At 40.2% G+C, this 18,757-nt stretch overlaps 1 protein-coding gene across 2 annotated transcripts in view; it reads left to right on the forward strand.

Annotated features, from left to right (window-relative positions):
* The window catches only part of LOC133558971 (metal transporter CNNM1), a 56,499-nt gene extending 39,698 nt beyond the window's left edge, over positions 1-16,801 (forward strand). The window contains exons 5-10 of one of the 2 annotated variants that reach the window (XM_061910208.1): positions 1,026-1,125; positions 5,399-5,541; positions 5,606-5,849; positions 9,809-9,913; positions 13,550-13,651; positions 16,080-16,801. In XM_061910208.1, coding sequence (XP_061766192.1) covers positions 1,026-1,125; positions 5,399-5,541; positions 5,606-5,849; positions 9,809-9,913; positions 13,550-13,651; positions 16,080-16,159 — 774 coding nt within the window. In that variant the 3' untranslated portion in view covers positions 16,160-16,801. The remainder of the gene's footprint in view (positions 1-1,025; positions 1,126-5,398; positions 5,542-5,605; positions 5,850-9,808; positions 9,914-13,549; positions 13,652-16,079) is intronic. The other variant, XM_061910209.1, reaches the window with a different exon arrangement.
* Positions 16,802-18,757: the final 1,956 nt, after the last annotated feature.

An 18,757-nucleotide genomic window follows, 5' to 3' on the forward strand; every position in this document is an offset into this window, starting at 1 on the left:
ACAAGTCGCCACCTCATCGCAGGCCCAACACAGATAGACAGACAACATTCACACTCACATTCACACACTAGGGCCAATTTAGTGTTGCCAATCAACCTATCCCCAGGTGCATGTCTTTGGAAGTGGGAGGAAGCCGGAGTACCCGGAGGGAACCCACACATTCACGGGGAGAACATGCAAACTCCACACAGAAAGATCCCGAGCTTGGATTTGAACCCAGGACTGCAGGAACTTCGTATTGTGAGGCAGACGCACTTCTAAGTTAATTATTATTTGCAAAAAAAAAAAAAGTTTATGAGTTTGAACATCAAATATCTTGTGTTTTGTAGCGCATTAAATTGAATATGGGTTGAAAATGATTTGCAAATCATTGTATTCCATTTATATTTACATCCAACACAATTTCCCAACTCATATGGAAACGGGGTTTGTACAGTGGGGCAAAAAAGTATTCCACCCCCATGCTTCACAGTAGGTTTGGTGTTCTTGGGATGCAACTCAGTATTCTTCTTTATTGAGTGTTGTTAAAAGAAAAGGTGATGTAACACAGTGGTGAACATGCCCTTTCCCAACTACTTTGGCACGTGTTGCTGGCATCAAATTCTAAAGTTAATGATTATTTGCAACAACAACAAAAATAAAGTTTATCAGTTTGAACATTAAATATGTTGTCTTTGTAGCATATTCAACTGAATATGGGTTGAAAATGATTTGCAAATCATTGTATTCCGTTTATATTTACATCTAACACAATTTCCCAACTCATATGGAATTGGGGTTTGTACTTCTGGCAGAAATAATTTTAAAAGGTTGACTTATACAAAATGTTTTCCTGTCATTTGTTTGTCTTTTATGATATTTCGGGAAGCTATTTGGATATTTTTTTTTTTACAAAACCCTACTAAATCCAATAATTATTACACACCCTGTATTTACAATGCAGCCTGAACATTCCCTGGCTGCTCAATTCAATGATGCGTGGATGAGTTGTTGATAGTTAGTGAACATGCATGCTGGTGTTGCAGGGACGGGTGGAGGTAGAAATCGGAAAGGAGGCCCTCCGCTTTGAAAATGGAGCATTTTCCTACTACGGCATGCCAGCACTCATCCCACCCCTGCCAGTCGGTAAGTACACCCGTGGCAAATGTCAACACATGCACGCTGCAAGCTAACGGCCATGTTGAGCAAAATGATAACGAAGGGGGACTAATTGGCCAGCACTGTGCTGCACGTCTTAATCCCAGCAAGGCGGAGCACACAGGAGCTGTGGGAAGAACATAATTAAAAAGAGAAGATTGATGGAGAATTTCCCAGCGGAGGAGCTCAACCTGGCTGGGATTAACGCTGCACGTGAGTGCTGAGCAAGCAGAAAAGTTCTCACGTCTTTAATGGCGTGTTCATATTTTGCTTTTCAGCGGTAGGCTTAAAGTGCTGTAATAATACCAGAAACTCCATTTAATTTCACTTACTCCCTAAAAGTAGGACTGTCAATCAATCAAGTAATGCAGATTGAGAACCCGATAAAGTTTTACGTTGAGAATCTCTACTATGAAAAGTTGCATCACAAGTTGTGATGTCAATCTTAAGATTTGTGTGGAATTTGATATCATTTTTAAGTAAGTAGTCATGGATAGAATCTGTTCCAGAGTCAAACTGTTGCCGTCGTAAAAAAAAAAAAAAGGTTTTAATGGTAGAGGCAAAGCTTCAGGTATCCATCCATCCATTTTTTACAGCTTGTCCTTTTCGGGGTAGCAGAATGGACCCTAACTCTGCTGCATTCAAGTAGTATTTGACCATTCCTAACTATCATGAAAGTGTAAAAACAAGCTAACTTTCTCATAATTACCAATCAAATATATGGTGTATTGCAGTGGTCCGGTACTGGGCCGTGGCCCGATTGGTACCGGGCCGCAGAAGAATTTTTTCTTCATTTTTATTTAAAAAAAAAAAAAAAAAAAAAAAAAAAAATATATATATATATATATATATATATATATATATATATATATATATATATATATATATATATATATATATATATATATATATATATATATATATATTTTAATTATTATTATTATTTTTTGGGCTTCACGGTGGCAGAGGGGTTAGTGCGTCTGCCTCACAATACGAAGGTCCTGCAGTCCTGGGTTCAAATCCAGGCTCGGGATCTTTCTGTGTGGAGTTTGCATGTTCTCCCCGTGACTGCGTGGGTTCCCTCCGGGTACTCCGGCTTCCTCCCACTTCCAAAGACATGCACCTGGGGATAGGTTGATTGGCAACACTAAATTGGCCCTAGTGTGTGAATGTTGTCTGTCTATCTGTGTTGGCCCTGCGATGAGGTGGCGACTTGTCCAGGGTGTACCCCGCCTTCCGCCCGATTGTAGCTGAGATAGGCGCCAGCGCCCCCCGCGACCCCGGAAGGGAATAAGCGGTAGAAAATGGATGGATGGATGGATGGATGGATTTTTTTTTTTTATTAAATCAACATAAAAAACACAATTTTACACTTACAATTAGTGCACCAACCACAAAAACCTCCCTTTTTCATGACAAAAACCTCCCTTTTTCATGACAAAGAAAAAAAAAAATATATAGGACCCCCCCCCCAGGCCAAATTACTAAGCATTGACCAGTCCCCCGGATACAAAAAAGTTGGGGACCACTGGTGTATTGTATTAAAAAATTAGTTTCAAAAAACGCTTTCTTAATGAAGAAGTAGTATCGGCTGATACCGATATGGCGCCGACACGATATTGGCACAAATCCTGCTGTGACAGACTTGCTGCCGTCGTGCGGGTTCTATGGACCACTCAGGAAGGACATTGCTTTGAGCAGATTTGACTCGATTATTCTTTCAATAACACAAACTTGCCTGTGGTCGGGTCGCTTTTCAGCTCCTTCTCTCCTGCTAGCTCCTCGCTCACTTTCAGCCGGCCGCGTCGTCGCTGTCTTCGGCTCGCTTTCTGTCGCTCTCGGTCCTCGGGTACTGCTGCGGGTCCTCCTACTCCTTCTGCCTCGATCTCTCCTCCTTCTCACTTTTAATACAATGTGTGAGGAGATAAGTCAATTGTGTGCTGGTGCGCGATCCACGCACCTGAATTAGATTGCGGCGGCGTCGCACCTGGCACGCCCCGCGTCTCCGCTCAGCCGCATTCTCCGCCTCCTTGCCGCCATCTTGGGCAGGGCTCCAGCGTGCCCTTCCCCGCCGTCGGCTCCTCCTCTCGACACCCACATACTTTTATTATTTTGCAGTGTGGAATGTTAGAAACGTCTTGGTCAAGGGAGATTACTCCGAGAACAATGGTAGGTATAAAAAACAAAAACACAACAACGATTTATTATTAACCGCCAGGAATGGACTATTGTTGTCTTAAGGTTGGAGTGATAATTGGATTTTTTGCAAAAGATAGTGGCCACAATGTTTCATTAAGTTAAACTCATGACACAGTATGTTAAATGATGCGGACACGTTTGTTACCGGATACTTTTTAATACGCTTCTGCCTTGGAGACTTTGTATCTGTAAGTAATGTGCAACTACAATTATTTGACACTAGTTTATATTGACACATGTGTTCCCATCTAGCTTGTGTGCCATTGTTCGCTTAGCTGATGTGTAGCTGCTAGCTCGTAGTAGCCTGTAACCTACCATGTTTTACTTTTTGTAAATGACTCGACTAAAATCGGATCAGGACACACTTGTGTAGTGTTGCGTTGGACCAGGCGTTCCTCTGCTGGGAATTTAACCTGCTGGTCTCTCCCAAGTTCTTTCGATGACACATAAGCTGACATTGTTTGCTTAGCTGATGTGTAGCTGCTAGCTCCTAGTAGCCTGTAACCTACCATGTTTTACTTTTTGTAAATGACTTGACTAAAATCGGATCAGGACACATTTGTGTAGTGTTGCGTTGGACCAGGCGTTCTACTGCTGGGAATTTAACCTCCTAGTCTCTAAAAAAGTTATTTCGATGACACATAAGCTGATTCTCAATGAATCCCAGACAATGAGTAGGGTATAATGTACTTTATTCCAAAGCTTTGGGAGACCAATCTAAATACAATCTTTCAATCGCATTGCCCAAATTGATCTAACATTTAAACGGGAAGACACTACTTCTTGAATACGCAACCAGCCTCCACCCTCGCCAGATGGGACATACAGGTTCCTTGTTCAACTAAAGATATTTAGGGAGTACTCCAACTTCCTACATTCCAAAGCTTCAAGGTTAACACACAGTTTACTTGTGGGCAAACAGAAAAGAACAAATGGAAAAACACTGGCTGTTTAAAAATATGACCAGACAAAGAAATAACTCTAAAATATGGATGTATGCAGATATCTATCTCCGTCAGTAGCCGTCCATGGATGTCGCAAGACTTTCTAAAAGGAGTGGCGAGAGAGGGAATACGTTCATGCGCTGTGGTTTTTGTGATACAATTGTAAAAATAAGTTAGCCACCGTATAAAAATAATGACTCGCCCTTTGATGAATTGTGTACAAGGACATGAATGGGGAGGCTTTATACGCACATTTTAAAGTTAAAGTACCGATGATTGTCACACACACACACACTAGGTGTTTGATGCTGGTACCTGCAACACAATAAGTTCCATTTCCTGTTCTATGGTCTTCATCACACTGGTGAAAAGTCAGATAAAAAGTACTTGTGGGGTTTCAATCAATCATCAATCAATCAATGATTACTTATATAGCCCTAAATCACTAGTGTCTCAAAGGGCTGCACAAACCACCACGACATCCTCGGTAGGCCCACATAAGGGCAAGGAAAACTCACACCCAGTGGGACATCGGTGACAAAAATGACCCAGTGGGACGTCGGTGACAATGATGACTATGAGAACCTTGGAGAGGAGGAAAGCAATGGATGTCGAGCGGGTCTAACATGATACTGTGAAAGTTCAATCCATAATGGATCCAACACAGTCGCGAGAGTCCAGTCCAAAGCGGATCCAACACAGCAGCGAGAGTCCCGTTCACAGCGGAGCCAGCAGGAAACCATCCCAAGCGGAGGCGGATCAGCAGCGCAGAGATGTCCCCAGCCGATACACAGGCAAGCAGGACATGGCCACCGGATCGGACCGGACCCCCTCCACAAGGGAGAGTGGGACATAGAAAAAAAAGAAAAGAAACGGCAGATCAACTGGTCTAAAAAGGGAGTCTATTTAAAGGCTAGAGTATACAAATGAGTTTTAAGGTGAGACTTAAATGCTTCTACTGAGGTGGCATCTCGAACTGTTACCGGGAGGGCATTCCAGAGTACTGGAGCCCGAACGGAAAACGCTCTATAGCCCGCAGACTTTTTTTGGGCTTTAGAGTTTACATATTAAATGTTGGAGTTTTGCATGACTTAGAGGACTTTTTATTTTTTTCGCAGGTCAGAGGTATTGTTCTCGCAGCAGTGGTCTGAACCAATCAGAGTCGCTGCTGAGCGGCGGCAGCGTGGGTCAGCTCTCAACAGGAGGGTTCTACCTACCAGACTACTCGGTCCGACAGCTCACAGACCTGCAGGTTATCAAGGTGACATACAGGAAGCATCGGACCTTTGCAACATGGAGTACTGAAGCGGTCCCCTTTCCCTCAGATATTGAGACCCCACTACCAGAACGCCCTGGCAGCCACAAGAATGGACATCTCCCCTCAGACACCAGACCCAGTGGATGGAGACGCGAAAGGGAGGCCACCCGTCCCTGAGGCCCGCTCGCACAGCATCGCCCTCTCCCTCACCAACGCACACACCCGCCTGGGGCTGGCCCGCCTTGCACAGCTCCACCCCCACGCGGGCCTGAGAAACACCTCACATCGTAATGAAAGGAATCGGATTGTTCGTAAGTTGCTGTTAATTCACCTGGTCATTTATGCTTAAAATGATCGGCGAAACTGTATGTGTTTTTATTTTATTGAACTAATTCAATAATTTGAAACCAAATACATTAATATAAATAATTTTGAATAATATTAAATCTTGTTGGCATTTGTTTTAGTTAAATCAACACGACAGTGCATTTTTAAAAGTATTTTATTGAATTAATTAAAACAATATACTTTAAAAAATTAATTAAAATTAATATGTTATGAATATAGTATTAACTCAATTACCAGTGTATTTGAAATTAATTAAATAAAACAATATAATATACATTAATAAAAAAATATTTTGAACAACTTTAAACTAATATGTAGTAATCAGTTTGTAGCGAGCATTTATTAACACAAGTGTATTTTTGTAATTAAATTTTACTGAATGAATGAATTAAAACAAACATTAATAAATTACTGTTTACTTTTTATAATTTTGTATAAATATTTCAATGAATTAAAAGAATGATCAATAAGGAAAAGTTTTCTAAATAACATGCTAATATGTTAGAAATATATTGTGGGCAGCATTTATTTAAATTTGAGTAACATAATTAACAGTGTATTTTAAATACATTGTGTTTTATTAATCTAAAACAAATGTATATAAATATTTTAAATATCAAATGAATATGTAATAAATATTTAGCATTCTGTAATTCTTTTTAAGTTTAATTTTTACAGTTAACGGTTTATTTATTAACTATATTTTGTTAAATGAATCAGTTAAAACAATAAACATTGATAGATAAAATGTATTATATTGTAATACATATTTGTAGGCATTATTTATTTTAGGTGTATCAATACAATTGACCGTGTATCATTTTTTAAATGATATTGAATTAAAATAGTATACATTATTAAAATATTACATTTATATGCAATATATGTTGAAATAATTCAACAGTTTATTTTTTATTGTAGTTTATTAAATGAATGAAAGAAACACAAATTATTTAAAATATTAAATTTGTAGGCATCATTTATTCGTGTTAAATTAACAGTAAAGTTAATAAAATCAAACAGTTTAATAAACAAATAAAATCATGATAAAAACAACAAAAAATAACTTCCTGATAATTTTTAAAAGTAAAGAAAATTGTCGCCATGGAATACTTTGACAGAAATAATGTCCTTACATTATTTTATTAAATAAATGCAGTGCAATTACTTGAAAAAAAAGTATTTGCAAACCTAAAAATAAAAAAAATATATTTTTTATACCAGTTTTAATTTATTTTATTTCTGCTTGTATATCTTTTATTTGGGTTTCATCATTGTATGTTATTTGTTCAGTGATGTGGATCCACTTGGGATTTGAAATAAAATGACTAGTACTACATATAAATAAATTTATACAAATTATATTACAAAAAATATTAGTTTTTTTTATTTTTTACAAAAAATTTATTTAATACATTACTTAAGCAATCACCCAATGTAAGGTTTATCCCAACAGCTGCCCTAAATTACCACTAAATACCAACATTATATTTTGGTTAATGCACCATTATGTAGGACAGGGGTCACCAACGCGGTGCCCGTAAGGACCAGATGAGTCGCCCGCTGGCCTGTTCTAAAAATAGCTCAAATAGCAGCACTTACCAGTGAGCTGCCTCTATTTTTTAAACTTTATTTATTTACTAGCAAGTTGGTCTCGCTTTGCTCGACATTTTTAATTCTAAGAGAGACAAAACTCAAATAGAATTTGAAAATCCAAGAAAATATTTTAAAGACTTGGTCTTCACTTGTTTAAATAAATTCATTTATTTTTTTTTACTTTGCTTCTTATAACTTTCAGAAAGACAATTTTAGAGAAAACAATACAACCTTAAAAATGATTTTAGGATTTTTAAACACATATACTTTTTTACCTTTTAAATTCCTTCCTCTTCTTTCCTGACAATTTAAATCAATGTTCAAGTAAATTTATGTTTTTTTATTGTAAAGAATAATAAATACATTTTAATTTAATTCTTCATTTTAGTTTCTATTCTTTCGACGAATAATATTTGTGAAATATTTCTTCAAACATGTTGTGATTAAAATTAAAAAAAACATATACTCTGGCAAATCTAGAAAATCTAATTTAAATCTTTAAAAAAATAAATTTTCGGGAAAATCTAGAAGAAATAATGATTTGTCTTTGTTAGAAATATAGCTTGGTCCAAGTTGTTATATATTCTAACAAAATGCAGATTGGATTTTAACCTATTTAAAACATGTCATCTAAAATTAATCTTAATCAGGAAAAATGACTAATAATGTTCCATAAATTATTTTTGTAATTTTTTCAGTAAGATTCGAATTAGCTAAATTTTCTCTTCTTTTTTTTCGGTTGAATTTTGAATTTTAAAGAGTCAAAATTGGAAAAAAAACTGTTTCAAAAATTTAATTTTCATTTTTTTCCTGTTTTCTCCTCTATTAAACCGTTCAATATAAGTGTTTTCATCATTTATTCTCTACAAAAAACCTTCCGTAGAAGGAAAAAAAATGTCTGACGGAATGACAGACAGAAATACCCTTTTTGTTGTTGTTGATATTTATCTGTTTTTTACAAATTTATTGTGAGAAATCATTAAGATGATCAGTGTTTCCACAATGATAAATATCCATCCATCCATCCATTTTCTACCGTTTATTCCCTTTTGGGGTCGCGGGGGGCGCTGGCGCCTATCTCAGCTACAATCGGGCGGAAGGCGGGGTACACCCTGGACAAGTCGCCATCTCATCGCAGGGCCAACACAGATAGACAGACAACATTCACACACTAGGGCCGATTTAGTGTTGCCAATCAACCTATCCCCAGGTGCATGTCTTTGGAAGTGGGAGGAAGCCGGAGTACCCGGAGGGAACCCACGCATTCACGGGGAGAACATGCAAACTCCACACAGAAAGATCCCGAGCCTGGATTTGAACCCAGGACTGCAGGACCTTCGTATTGTGAGGCAGACGCACTAACCCCTCTGCCACCGTGAAGCCCATGATAAATATCCATCCATTTTCTACCGCTTATTCCCTTTTGGGGTCGCGGGGGGCGCTGGTGCCTAGCTCAGCTACAATCGGGCGGAAGGCGGGGTACACCCTGGACAAGTCGCCACCTCATCGCAGGGCCAACACAGATAGACAGACAACATTCACACTCACATTCACACACTAGGGCCAATTTAGTGTTGCCAATAAACCTATCTCCAGTTGCATGTCATTAATTATTAATAATAACATAGTTAAAGGTAAATTTGAGCAAATTGGCTATTTCTGGCAATATTTTAAAGTGTGTATCAAACTGGTAGCCCTTTGCATTAATCAGTACCCAAGAAGTAGCTCTTATTTTACCCCTGATGTAGGATATATTTATTCAAAGGGATTGTTTTAAAGCAAAAACACAGTTATTGTTGCTATCTTTGAATTCCTTGTATTAAATTAAATGTAATTGCTGAAGAGAAACCCCTACTTTTAGTGGTTGAATGCCAAGCTCTGCATGTCACTAAAACTGAGCATTATTATTGTTATGATGGAATGTTTGATACAGCTTGTACATGTCTACATAATATTATGGCCAGAGGGTGTATATTACTGTAGTAAGGCATCCCAAATCCCTCTTTAATTATCCCTCACAGTACCTGCAGTATAGGCAAGGTAAAGTCAAAACTCCCCATCCTGACTCACCATGCAAACAAAACAAGGTATTGAGCAATCTGCTCTGCTTTGTGAGGCTTAAAGGATTTCCCAGCAGCCATCTGTCCTGTGCTGCGTGGAAACACGTCCCCTTGCTGTGTGTGAGTAAGAAACATCCGCAGACAGATGGTTCCCCTGCTTGTCAATACCAGGCACTGATCTCATTCATCTGGGAGTCTCATTAACCACATACACTCCGAGTGACTTACCATCATTTACCTGCTAAATAGTCCTATTCTCCCCACAGGCAGCAAATCAGACGGCCAGAGGAGTCCCAACGACACGGTGTTCCTTCGCATGGATGACATTCCCTACATCCAAGAAGATCGACCGGAGAATTATGGAGAAAATGGTCAGATTTGGTCACTTCACGGAATCTAAATGCAGCTCATTACACTTTAACAGACAACATGTGAACTAATTATTATCACCTCATCAAGCACAGTGTCATTTCTGTACTAAAAGCCTACTGAAAGCCACTACTACCGACCACGCAGTCTGATAGTTTATATATCAATGATGAAATACTAACATTGCAACACATGCCAGTTTGATAAATTGCAATTTTAAATTTCCCTCAAAGTGTCGTGTTGATGACGCGTGCGTTTGACGTCTCGTGTTGTAGCGGACATTGTTTTCCAGCCCGATCCAAGCTATAAGTAGTCTGCTTTAATCGCATAATTACACAGTATTCTGGACATCTGTGTTGCTGAATCTTTTGCAATTTGTTCAATTAATAATGGAGAAGTCGAAGTAGAAAGATGGAGGTGGGAAGCTTTTAGCCTTTAGCCACAAAAACACAGCCGGTGTTTCCTTGTTTAAAATTCCCCAAGTTGAAGCTTTACTATGGATCAGAGCGGTCAAGCGAACATGGATCCCGACTACATGTCAACCGGCAGTTTTCGGTGAGAAAATTGTGGTAATAAGTCGCCTCTTACCGGAGACATCAGCGGAGCTTCCGTCGTAAACATACCCGTGGCCACACCCCTACGACTTTCAGGTACTATTTAATCTCACTAAAACACAAGCAGATAAGGGATTTTCCAGAATTGTCCAAGTAAATGTGTCTAATAACATCTGAATCGCTCCCACTGCCCTCGCCTTTTTTTTTTTTCCCTAGTCCCTCACTCTAAATTTCCTCATCCACAAATCTTTCATCCTCGCTCAAATTAATGGGGAAATTGTCGCTTTCTCGGTCCGAATCGCTCTCGCTGCTGCTGGCTATGATTGTAAACAATGTTAGGATGTGAGGAGCCCTACAACCCGTGACGCCACGCACACATCGTCTGTTTTTTCCAGTACAGACAAGGCTTTTTTCTTAGCGACCAAAAGTTGCAAACTTTATCGTCGATGTTCTCTACTAAATCCTTTCAGCAAAAATATGGCAATATCGCAAAATGCTCAAGTATGACACATAGAATGGACCTGCTATCCCCGTTTAAATAAGATAATCTCATTTCAGTAGGCCTTTAAAGTATTTTTTTTAAAAGTAGATAACATCATACTGTTGAAATATGTAAAACCATTATACAACTAATAATGAATTGTTACATTTAATATATTTAGGTCATGGGTTGGTGACCCAAATGTTGAAACAAAGGTTGTTAGCAAGTTCGCAAACAGGAGGAATTATTCTGCTCTTCTGAGAAGAAATGTGATCCATAGCAGCTAAGAAATATGATATAATGATCATAAATATTTGCAAAAGAGGGATTGTCTTATATTCAGGTCAGTGCGGATGTTTCACACTAAAAAGTTTCTTTAAAGGCCTACTGAAAGCCACTACTACCAACCACGCAGTCTGATAGTTTATATATCAATGATGAAATATTAACATTGCAACACATGCCAATACGGCCTTTTTAGTTTACTAAATTGCAATTTAAATTTCCTGCGGAGTTTCCCGTTGAAAACGTCGCGGAATGATGACGCGTGTTTGTGACCTCACCGGTTGTAGCGGACATATTAGCCCAGCACCACTTACGGCTAAAAGTCGTCTCTTTTCATCGCATAATTACACAGTAATTTAGACATCTGTGTTGCTGAATCTTTTGCAATTTGTTCAACTAATAATGGAGACTATAAATAAGAATGCTGTTGGTGGAAAGCGGTGGATTGCAGCTGCCTTCAGCACCGAGACACAGCCGGTGTTTCTTTGTTTGTTGTGAAGCTTTAACACAGAGCGGTCAAGCGAAAATGTTTCTCTACGTCAATCAGTAAGTTTTTGGATGGGAAAATTGTGATATTAAGTCAGCTCTTACCGGAGACTAGAGTTTATTACACGACCTCATCCTGCAGCTCAAAAATGCAGCTGTGATCTTGGCTCCTCTGCTTCTTCCAGAGACACTGGCGTTCACCGCAGCCATCCGACTTTCAGGTATGTCTTTACAATCTCACTAAAACACTATTAAAACAATAAGCAGATAAGGGATTTTCCAGAATTATCCTAGTAAACATGTCTAATTACATCTGAAACCCTCACACTGCCGTCGCCTGGAGCCGTCGCCTTTTTTTTTTTTTTAAGTGCCTCACTCTAACTTTCCTCATCCACTAAGCTTTCATCCTCGCTCAAATTAAAGGCCTACTGAAATTAGATTTTCTTATTTAAACGGGGACAGCAGGTCCATTCTATGTGTCATACTTGATCATTTCGCGATATTGCCATATTTTTGCTGAAAGGATTTAGTAGAGAACATCCACGATAAAGTTCGCAACTTTTGGTGCTAAGAGAAAAGCCTTGCCTGTACCGGAAGTCGCAGACGATGACGTCACACGTGTAATGGCTCCTAAAATATTCACATTGTTTATAATGGGAGCCTCCAACAAAAAGTGCTATTCGGACCAAGAAAACAACAATTTTCCCATTAATTTGAACGAGGATGAAAGATTTGTGTTTTAGGATATTGATAGCAACGGACTAGAAAAAAAAAAAAAATCTAGTTAAAAAAAAACGCGATTGCATTGGGATTGTTTTTAAGACACATTTACTAGGATCATTCTGGGAAATCCCTTATCTTTCTATTGTGTTGCTAGTGTTTTAGTGAGTATAATAGTACCTGATAGTCGGAGGGGTGTCTCCACAGCTGCCTTGACACGCAATGTCTCAGGGGAGTCGACAGCAGCTTCATGGACGGGGCAAGCTCAGCTTTTCTCCGGTAAGAACTGACTTTTTAACCACAATTTTCTCACCGAAACCTGCTGGTTGACATTCGGTCTGGATCCAAGTCTGCTTGACCGCGCTCTGATCCATAGTAAAGTTTCACCTCCAGGAATTTTAAACAAGGAATCCCCGTGTGTTTGTGCGGCTAAAGGCTAAAGCTTGTGACTTCTCAAATATTAATTGAACAAATTGCAAAAGATTCAGCAACACAGTTCTCCAAAATACTGTGTAATTATGCCGTTAAAGCAGACGACTTTTAGCTGTGTGTGTGTGCAGCGCTCATACTTCCTAAAAACCCGTGACGTCTTGCGTACACGTCATCATTACACGACGTTTCGAAGACGAAACTCCCGGGAAATTTAAAATTGTAATTTAGTAAACTAAAAAGGGCCGTATTGGCATGTGTTGCAACGTTAATATTTCATCATTGATATATAAACTATCAGACTGCGTGGTGGGTAGTAGTGGCTTTCAGTAGGCCTTTAATGGGGAAATCGTCGCTTTCTCGGTCCGAATCGCTCTAGCTGCTGGTGGCTATGATTATAAAAAATGTGAGGATGTGAGAAGCTCCACAACCCGTGACGTCACGCGAACATCGTCTGCTACTTCCGGTACAGGCAAGGCTTTTTTTATTAGCGACCAAAAGTTGCGAACTTTATCGTCGATGTTCTCTACTAAATCATTTCAGCAAAAATATGGCAATATCGCGAAATGATCAAGTATGACACATAGAATGGACCTGCTATCCCCGTTTAAATAAGAAAATCTCATTTCAGTAGGCCTTTAAAATACTGAACTTGTTTTTCACTTTATTTCTCCCCCTCTCAGACGTGCCTACGGACACTCAGCCATCCACCTCTCCTTACATCAGCTCTCGCTCGCTCTCCAGCTCGGAGGAAAACATCGGAAAGAAGCTTTTGCGTAAACTGAGTGAGTGTGTGTCATCAGCCGCGTCATCGCTCCCACACAAGTTGTCGCGCGGCGCCTAAATATTCGGGTCGGCAGTGGCACCCGGTGAGTGCGGTATCTTAGCAACAGGTGTTGGGTTCATGGCAACCCGCTCAGACACTAATACCACTTCATCACTCGTTTATTTGGAGCATCAGTTGTTGTTTTCTGGTTTTAAATGTTACCAATACTTTACATTTTTAAAATATGATTCAATGTTTACATTTATAATCAGACAAAAACACAGGATCAAATATTTTCCTACCACTGACTCTGAATTAAAAACTTTTGTCCTCACAGTCCTTAAAGGCCTACTGAAACCCACTACTACCGACCACGCAGTCTGATAGTTTATATATCAATGATGAAATATTAACGTTGCAACACATGCCAATACGGCCTTTTTAGTTTACTAAATTGCAATTTTAAATTTCACGCGGAGGTATCATGCTAAAACGTCGCGGTATAATGAGGACATTTTGGTCCAGCACCATTCACAGCTATAAGTCGTCTCTTTTCATCGCATAATTCCACAGTATTATGGACATCTGTGTTGCTGAATCTTTTGCAATTTGTTCAATGAATAATGGAGACGTCAAAGAAGAAAGATGTAGGTGGGAAGCGGTGTATTGCGGCCGCCTTTAGCAACACAAAAACAGCCGGTGTTTCCTTGTTTACATTCCCGAAAGATGACGGTGAAGCTTTACTATGGAACAGAGCGGTCAAGCGAACATGGTTCCCTTCCACATGTCAACCGGCATGTTTCGGTGAGAAAATGGTGGTAAAAAGTCGGCTCTTACCGTAGACATGAGAGGAGAGCTTGCGTCGTTCCATCTGCACCTGTCAAAGAGGCAGCTGCGGACTCTCTTGCGTCCTCCCACCTGTCGCCCCCGGCCATCACATGCTTCCAACGTGGAGGAAGCATCTGCTGCCTTCGCCTCGTCAAGAAACGTGGCTTCCCTTGGAGACACTGGCGGTCACCACACCCGTGGCCACAACCCTCCGACCTTCAGGTTGTACAGGTACCACCATATAATCTCACTAAAACACTAGTAACACAATAAGCAGAGAAGGGATTTTTCAGAATTATCCTAGTAAATTTGTCTAATATCTGAATCGCTCTGCCGTCTATTTTTTTTTCTTTCTAGTCCTTCACTCTCACTTTCCTCATCCACAAATCTTTCATCCTCGCTCAAATTAATGGGGAAATCGTCGCTTTCTCTTTCCGAATCGCTCTCGCTGCTGGTGGCCATGATTGTAAACAATGTGTGGATGTGATGTCACGCGCATATCGTCTGCTACTTCCGGTTAAGGCAAGGCTTTTTTATTAGCGACCAAAAGTTGCGAACTTTTATCGTGGATGTTCTCTACTAAATCCTTTCAGCAAAAATATGGCAATATCGCGAAATGATCAAGTATGACACATAGAATGGACCTGCTATCCCCGTTTGAATAAGAAAATCTCATTTCAGTAGGCCTTTAAAGTTAATAATACAGATTATCGATGTAACCACTGTGGTATCGACTATACACTGATACTATACCTGGTATTGTTTTTGTCAATGTTTGTATTGATCTGTAAATGATGGTGGAAAACAAATATTTGGTCAACCATTCAAAGCTCTCACTGATGGAAGGAGGTTTTGGCTCAAAATCTCACGATACATGGCCCCATTTATTCTTTCCTTAACACGGATCAATCGTCCTGTCCCCTTAGCAGAAAAACAGCCCCAAAGCATGATGTTTCCACCCTCATGCTTCACAGTAGGTATGGTGTTCTTGGGATGCAACTCAGTATTCTTCTTCCTCCAAACACGACGAGTTGAGTTTATACCAAAAAGTTCTATTTTGGTTTCATCTGACCACATGACATTCTCCCAATCCTCTGCTGTATCATCCATGTATCCATTTTGGTATAAACTCAACTCGTCGTGTTTGGAGGAAGAAGAATACTGAGTTGCATCCCAAGAACACCATACCTACTGTGAAGCATGGGGGTGGAAACATCATGCTTTGGGGCTGTTTTTCTGCTAAGGGGACAGGACGATTGATCCGTGTTAAGGAAAGAATGAATGGGGCCATGTATCGTGAGATTTTGAGCCAAAACCTCCTTCCATCAGTGAGAGCTTTGAATGGTTGACCAAATACTTATTTTCCACCATAATTTACTAATAAATTCTTTAAAATTCCCACAATGTGAATTCCTGGATTTTTTTTTCACATTCTGTCTCTCACAGTTGAAGTGTACCTATGATGAAAATTACAGACCTCGGTCATCTTTTTAAGTGGGAGAACTTGGACAATCGGTGGCTGATTAAATACTTTTTTGCCCCACTGTATAAGACATATGCAGTGACCACTGATGGTTTTTTTGGCTCTATAGATGCCAACATGTTCTTTTTGTTTCTAGGTAACAAAAGGAGAAAATGGAGTCGGGATGGAGAGAAGAGTTTGGAGGAAGGAGTTGAGCACCCACCGGCGACAAGCTAGCGCAGTAATGACACACCTCTTCACTTCCATCTCATCGTAACGACTCCCTGGATGTCCCACACCTCCCTGCAGGAGACGGAGCCTTTACCATGTGCTGTAGCTACCAGTGTACTCAGGTCCCGACTGTTCCAGATGCGCCTCCCTTAGCACCTTCTGTGATTGCAGATTGGAAAAAGGAACTAAAAAGGTGGTAAATAGCACAGTATTGGAATAATCAGCCTTGCACTGGGAAACTGAACTACAGTCTCCAATACAAGCAATAAAACACCAGCGAAACATTAATATAGCTTATACGATTATAGCCCCTTTCACACAAATCCTGAAAATAAGTTGCCTTTTACACAGAACTCGGCAACGTTGCCCTTGTGACAGCGCCAACGTGGAATGGAAGAGTCGGAATTGTCGACCTACTCTGCAAATTATTTGCCACGTGTCTAGATTTTAAATTGTGTCCCTAGTTCTAGGAGCTATTTACTTATTTTAGGTTATTAACCTTACAGCAGGGATGTCAAAGTCATATTCGGGGGTGGCCACACCAAACAAGAATGACAAATACATTTCAGGAGAACATCTGAGCTATCCATCCATCCATTTTCTACAGCTTATTCCCTTTTGGGGTCGCGGGGGGTGCTGGCGCCTATCTCAGCTACAATCGGGCGGAAGGCGGGGTACACCCTGGACAATAACACAACATAAACACACAGAAAAAATACCCAGAATCCCATGTATCCCTAACTCTTCCGGGCTACATTATACACCCCCCCGCCCCCCCCCACACACACACCACACCCCTCCGTGCGTTGGTTGAGTTGGCCAGAGCATATATCACCTGCATTCTGTTACGACTCGGAATAAGGAGAGGACCCAGATGCAGAGAGGAAGTTCAAAAAATAAAGCTTTTATTTTGAAAATACTTTTAACCTCCAGAGCAAAAAGTATTTTGCAAGAATAATCAAAATACGCAGAAAATAATTCCGAGAAAAATGTAATTCAAAATCACTCCAAAAAATACGAGGAATATGTAATCTGAGACTGCGATGAGGTGGCGACTTGTCCAGGGTGTACCCCGCCTTCCGCCCGATTGTAGCTGAGATAGGCGCCAGCGCCCCTCGTGACCCCAAAAGGGAATAAGCGGTAGAAAATGGATGGATGGATGGGTGTAATCTAAGAAAAAATTAACAAAAGTATAATAAATGTAAGAAATAAACAAAAGCGCTCCAACAGGAGGAAAAAACAAAAAGGATCTAAATAGGAATAAAAAAAAAAAAATCACTCAATCAATGAGGCTAATAACACGAAATTTGGAAAACACAAAAACTCACCAATTAGGTAGACGGAGGATAACAAAGGGCGCTCGAAGGAGGAAAAAGGTAAACTCAAAATTACAGCAATAAGACTGCTTGATCCAAAAAAGAAAACCAGGAAAAAAGAAGGGCAAGACAAGGAGATAATCATGGACATGGGCATAGACGCTAGAAAGGCACGTAAGACGAGACCATCTGGCACAGGACAAGAGGAGGCGTGAGCTTAAATAGGATATGGGGATAATGGGAAACAGGTGGAAACAATCAAGAGTCAGAGATGACGTCAGATTGGTGACACAAGAGGAAGGGCCCGTGATCTGAAACAGGAGGATAGATTTTCAAAATAAAACACTTAAATCACAAGACAGAAAAAAAAACCTCACCGCGGTGTGACACATTCGGGCACAAGGCGAGGTAGACCCTGGACAAGTCACCACATTATCGTAGGGCCAACACCGAGAGGGCCCTTTTCCACCAAGAGTTCAGGAACTTTTTGGTTCCTCGGACCTCTAGTTCAGGGGTCGGCAACCTTTTCCACTCAAAGAGCCATTTTGACCCGTTTCACAAAGTAAAGAAAACAATGGGAGCCACGTAACTATTTTGAAATTTTTAATGAAATAATACTGCATTCATTTCTTTTTTGCTTTGTGCTATGTATAAACTAGGGGTCTCAGACACATGGCCCGCAACTTAATATGGAAATTTAATGATAGTGCGGCCCGCAAATTTTATATGAATGCCGCTTGACAGCATCACACCTGTCAACCCTCCCAATTCTCGGGAGACTCCCGAATTTCAGAGTAATAATTCTCTCGAATTTACGCTGTTGTTCACACAATGAACAATAATAAGGGCGTACAATGACGGCACTGCCGCTAGCGCCCTCTATAGCTTGTACAAATAGCTTACCAGCCCAAAGAATTGTTTGACGAGGCTATTGCAGACTGCAAGGCATCCTTATTCAACAGCAATACAGGTCACACTGAGGGTGGCCGTTTAAACAACATTAGCACTCTTACTAATATGCGCCACACTGTGAACCCACACCAAACAAGAATGACAAACACATTTTGGGAGAACATCCACACTATAACACAACATAAACACGACAGAACAAATACCCAGAATCCCATGTATCCCTAACTCTTCCGGGCTACATTATACACCCTCCCCCCCACTCCTCTGTGCGTCGGTTAGGTAGATAGGCAAATATATCATCCGCAACCGCATCACCAAAGTCGTCATCCACCCGCTTTCCACCCGAACCAACGTTTTATCAGAACCGCAACCGCCC

The sequence above is a fragment of the Nerophis ophidion genome, linkage group LG09, assembly GCF_033978795.1.
Source record: "Nerophis ophidion isolate RoL-2023_Sa linkage group LG09, RoL_Noph_v1.0, whole genome shotgun sequence".
NCBI lineage: Eukaryota > Metazoa > Chordata > Actinopteri > Syngnathiformes > Syngnathidae > Nerophis > Nerophis ophidion.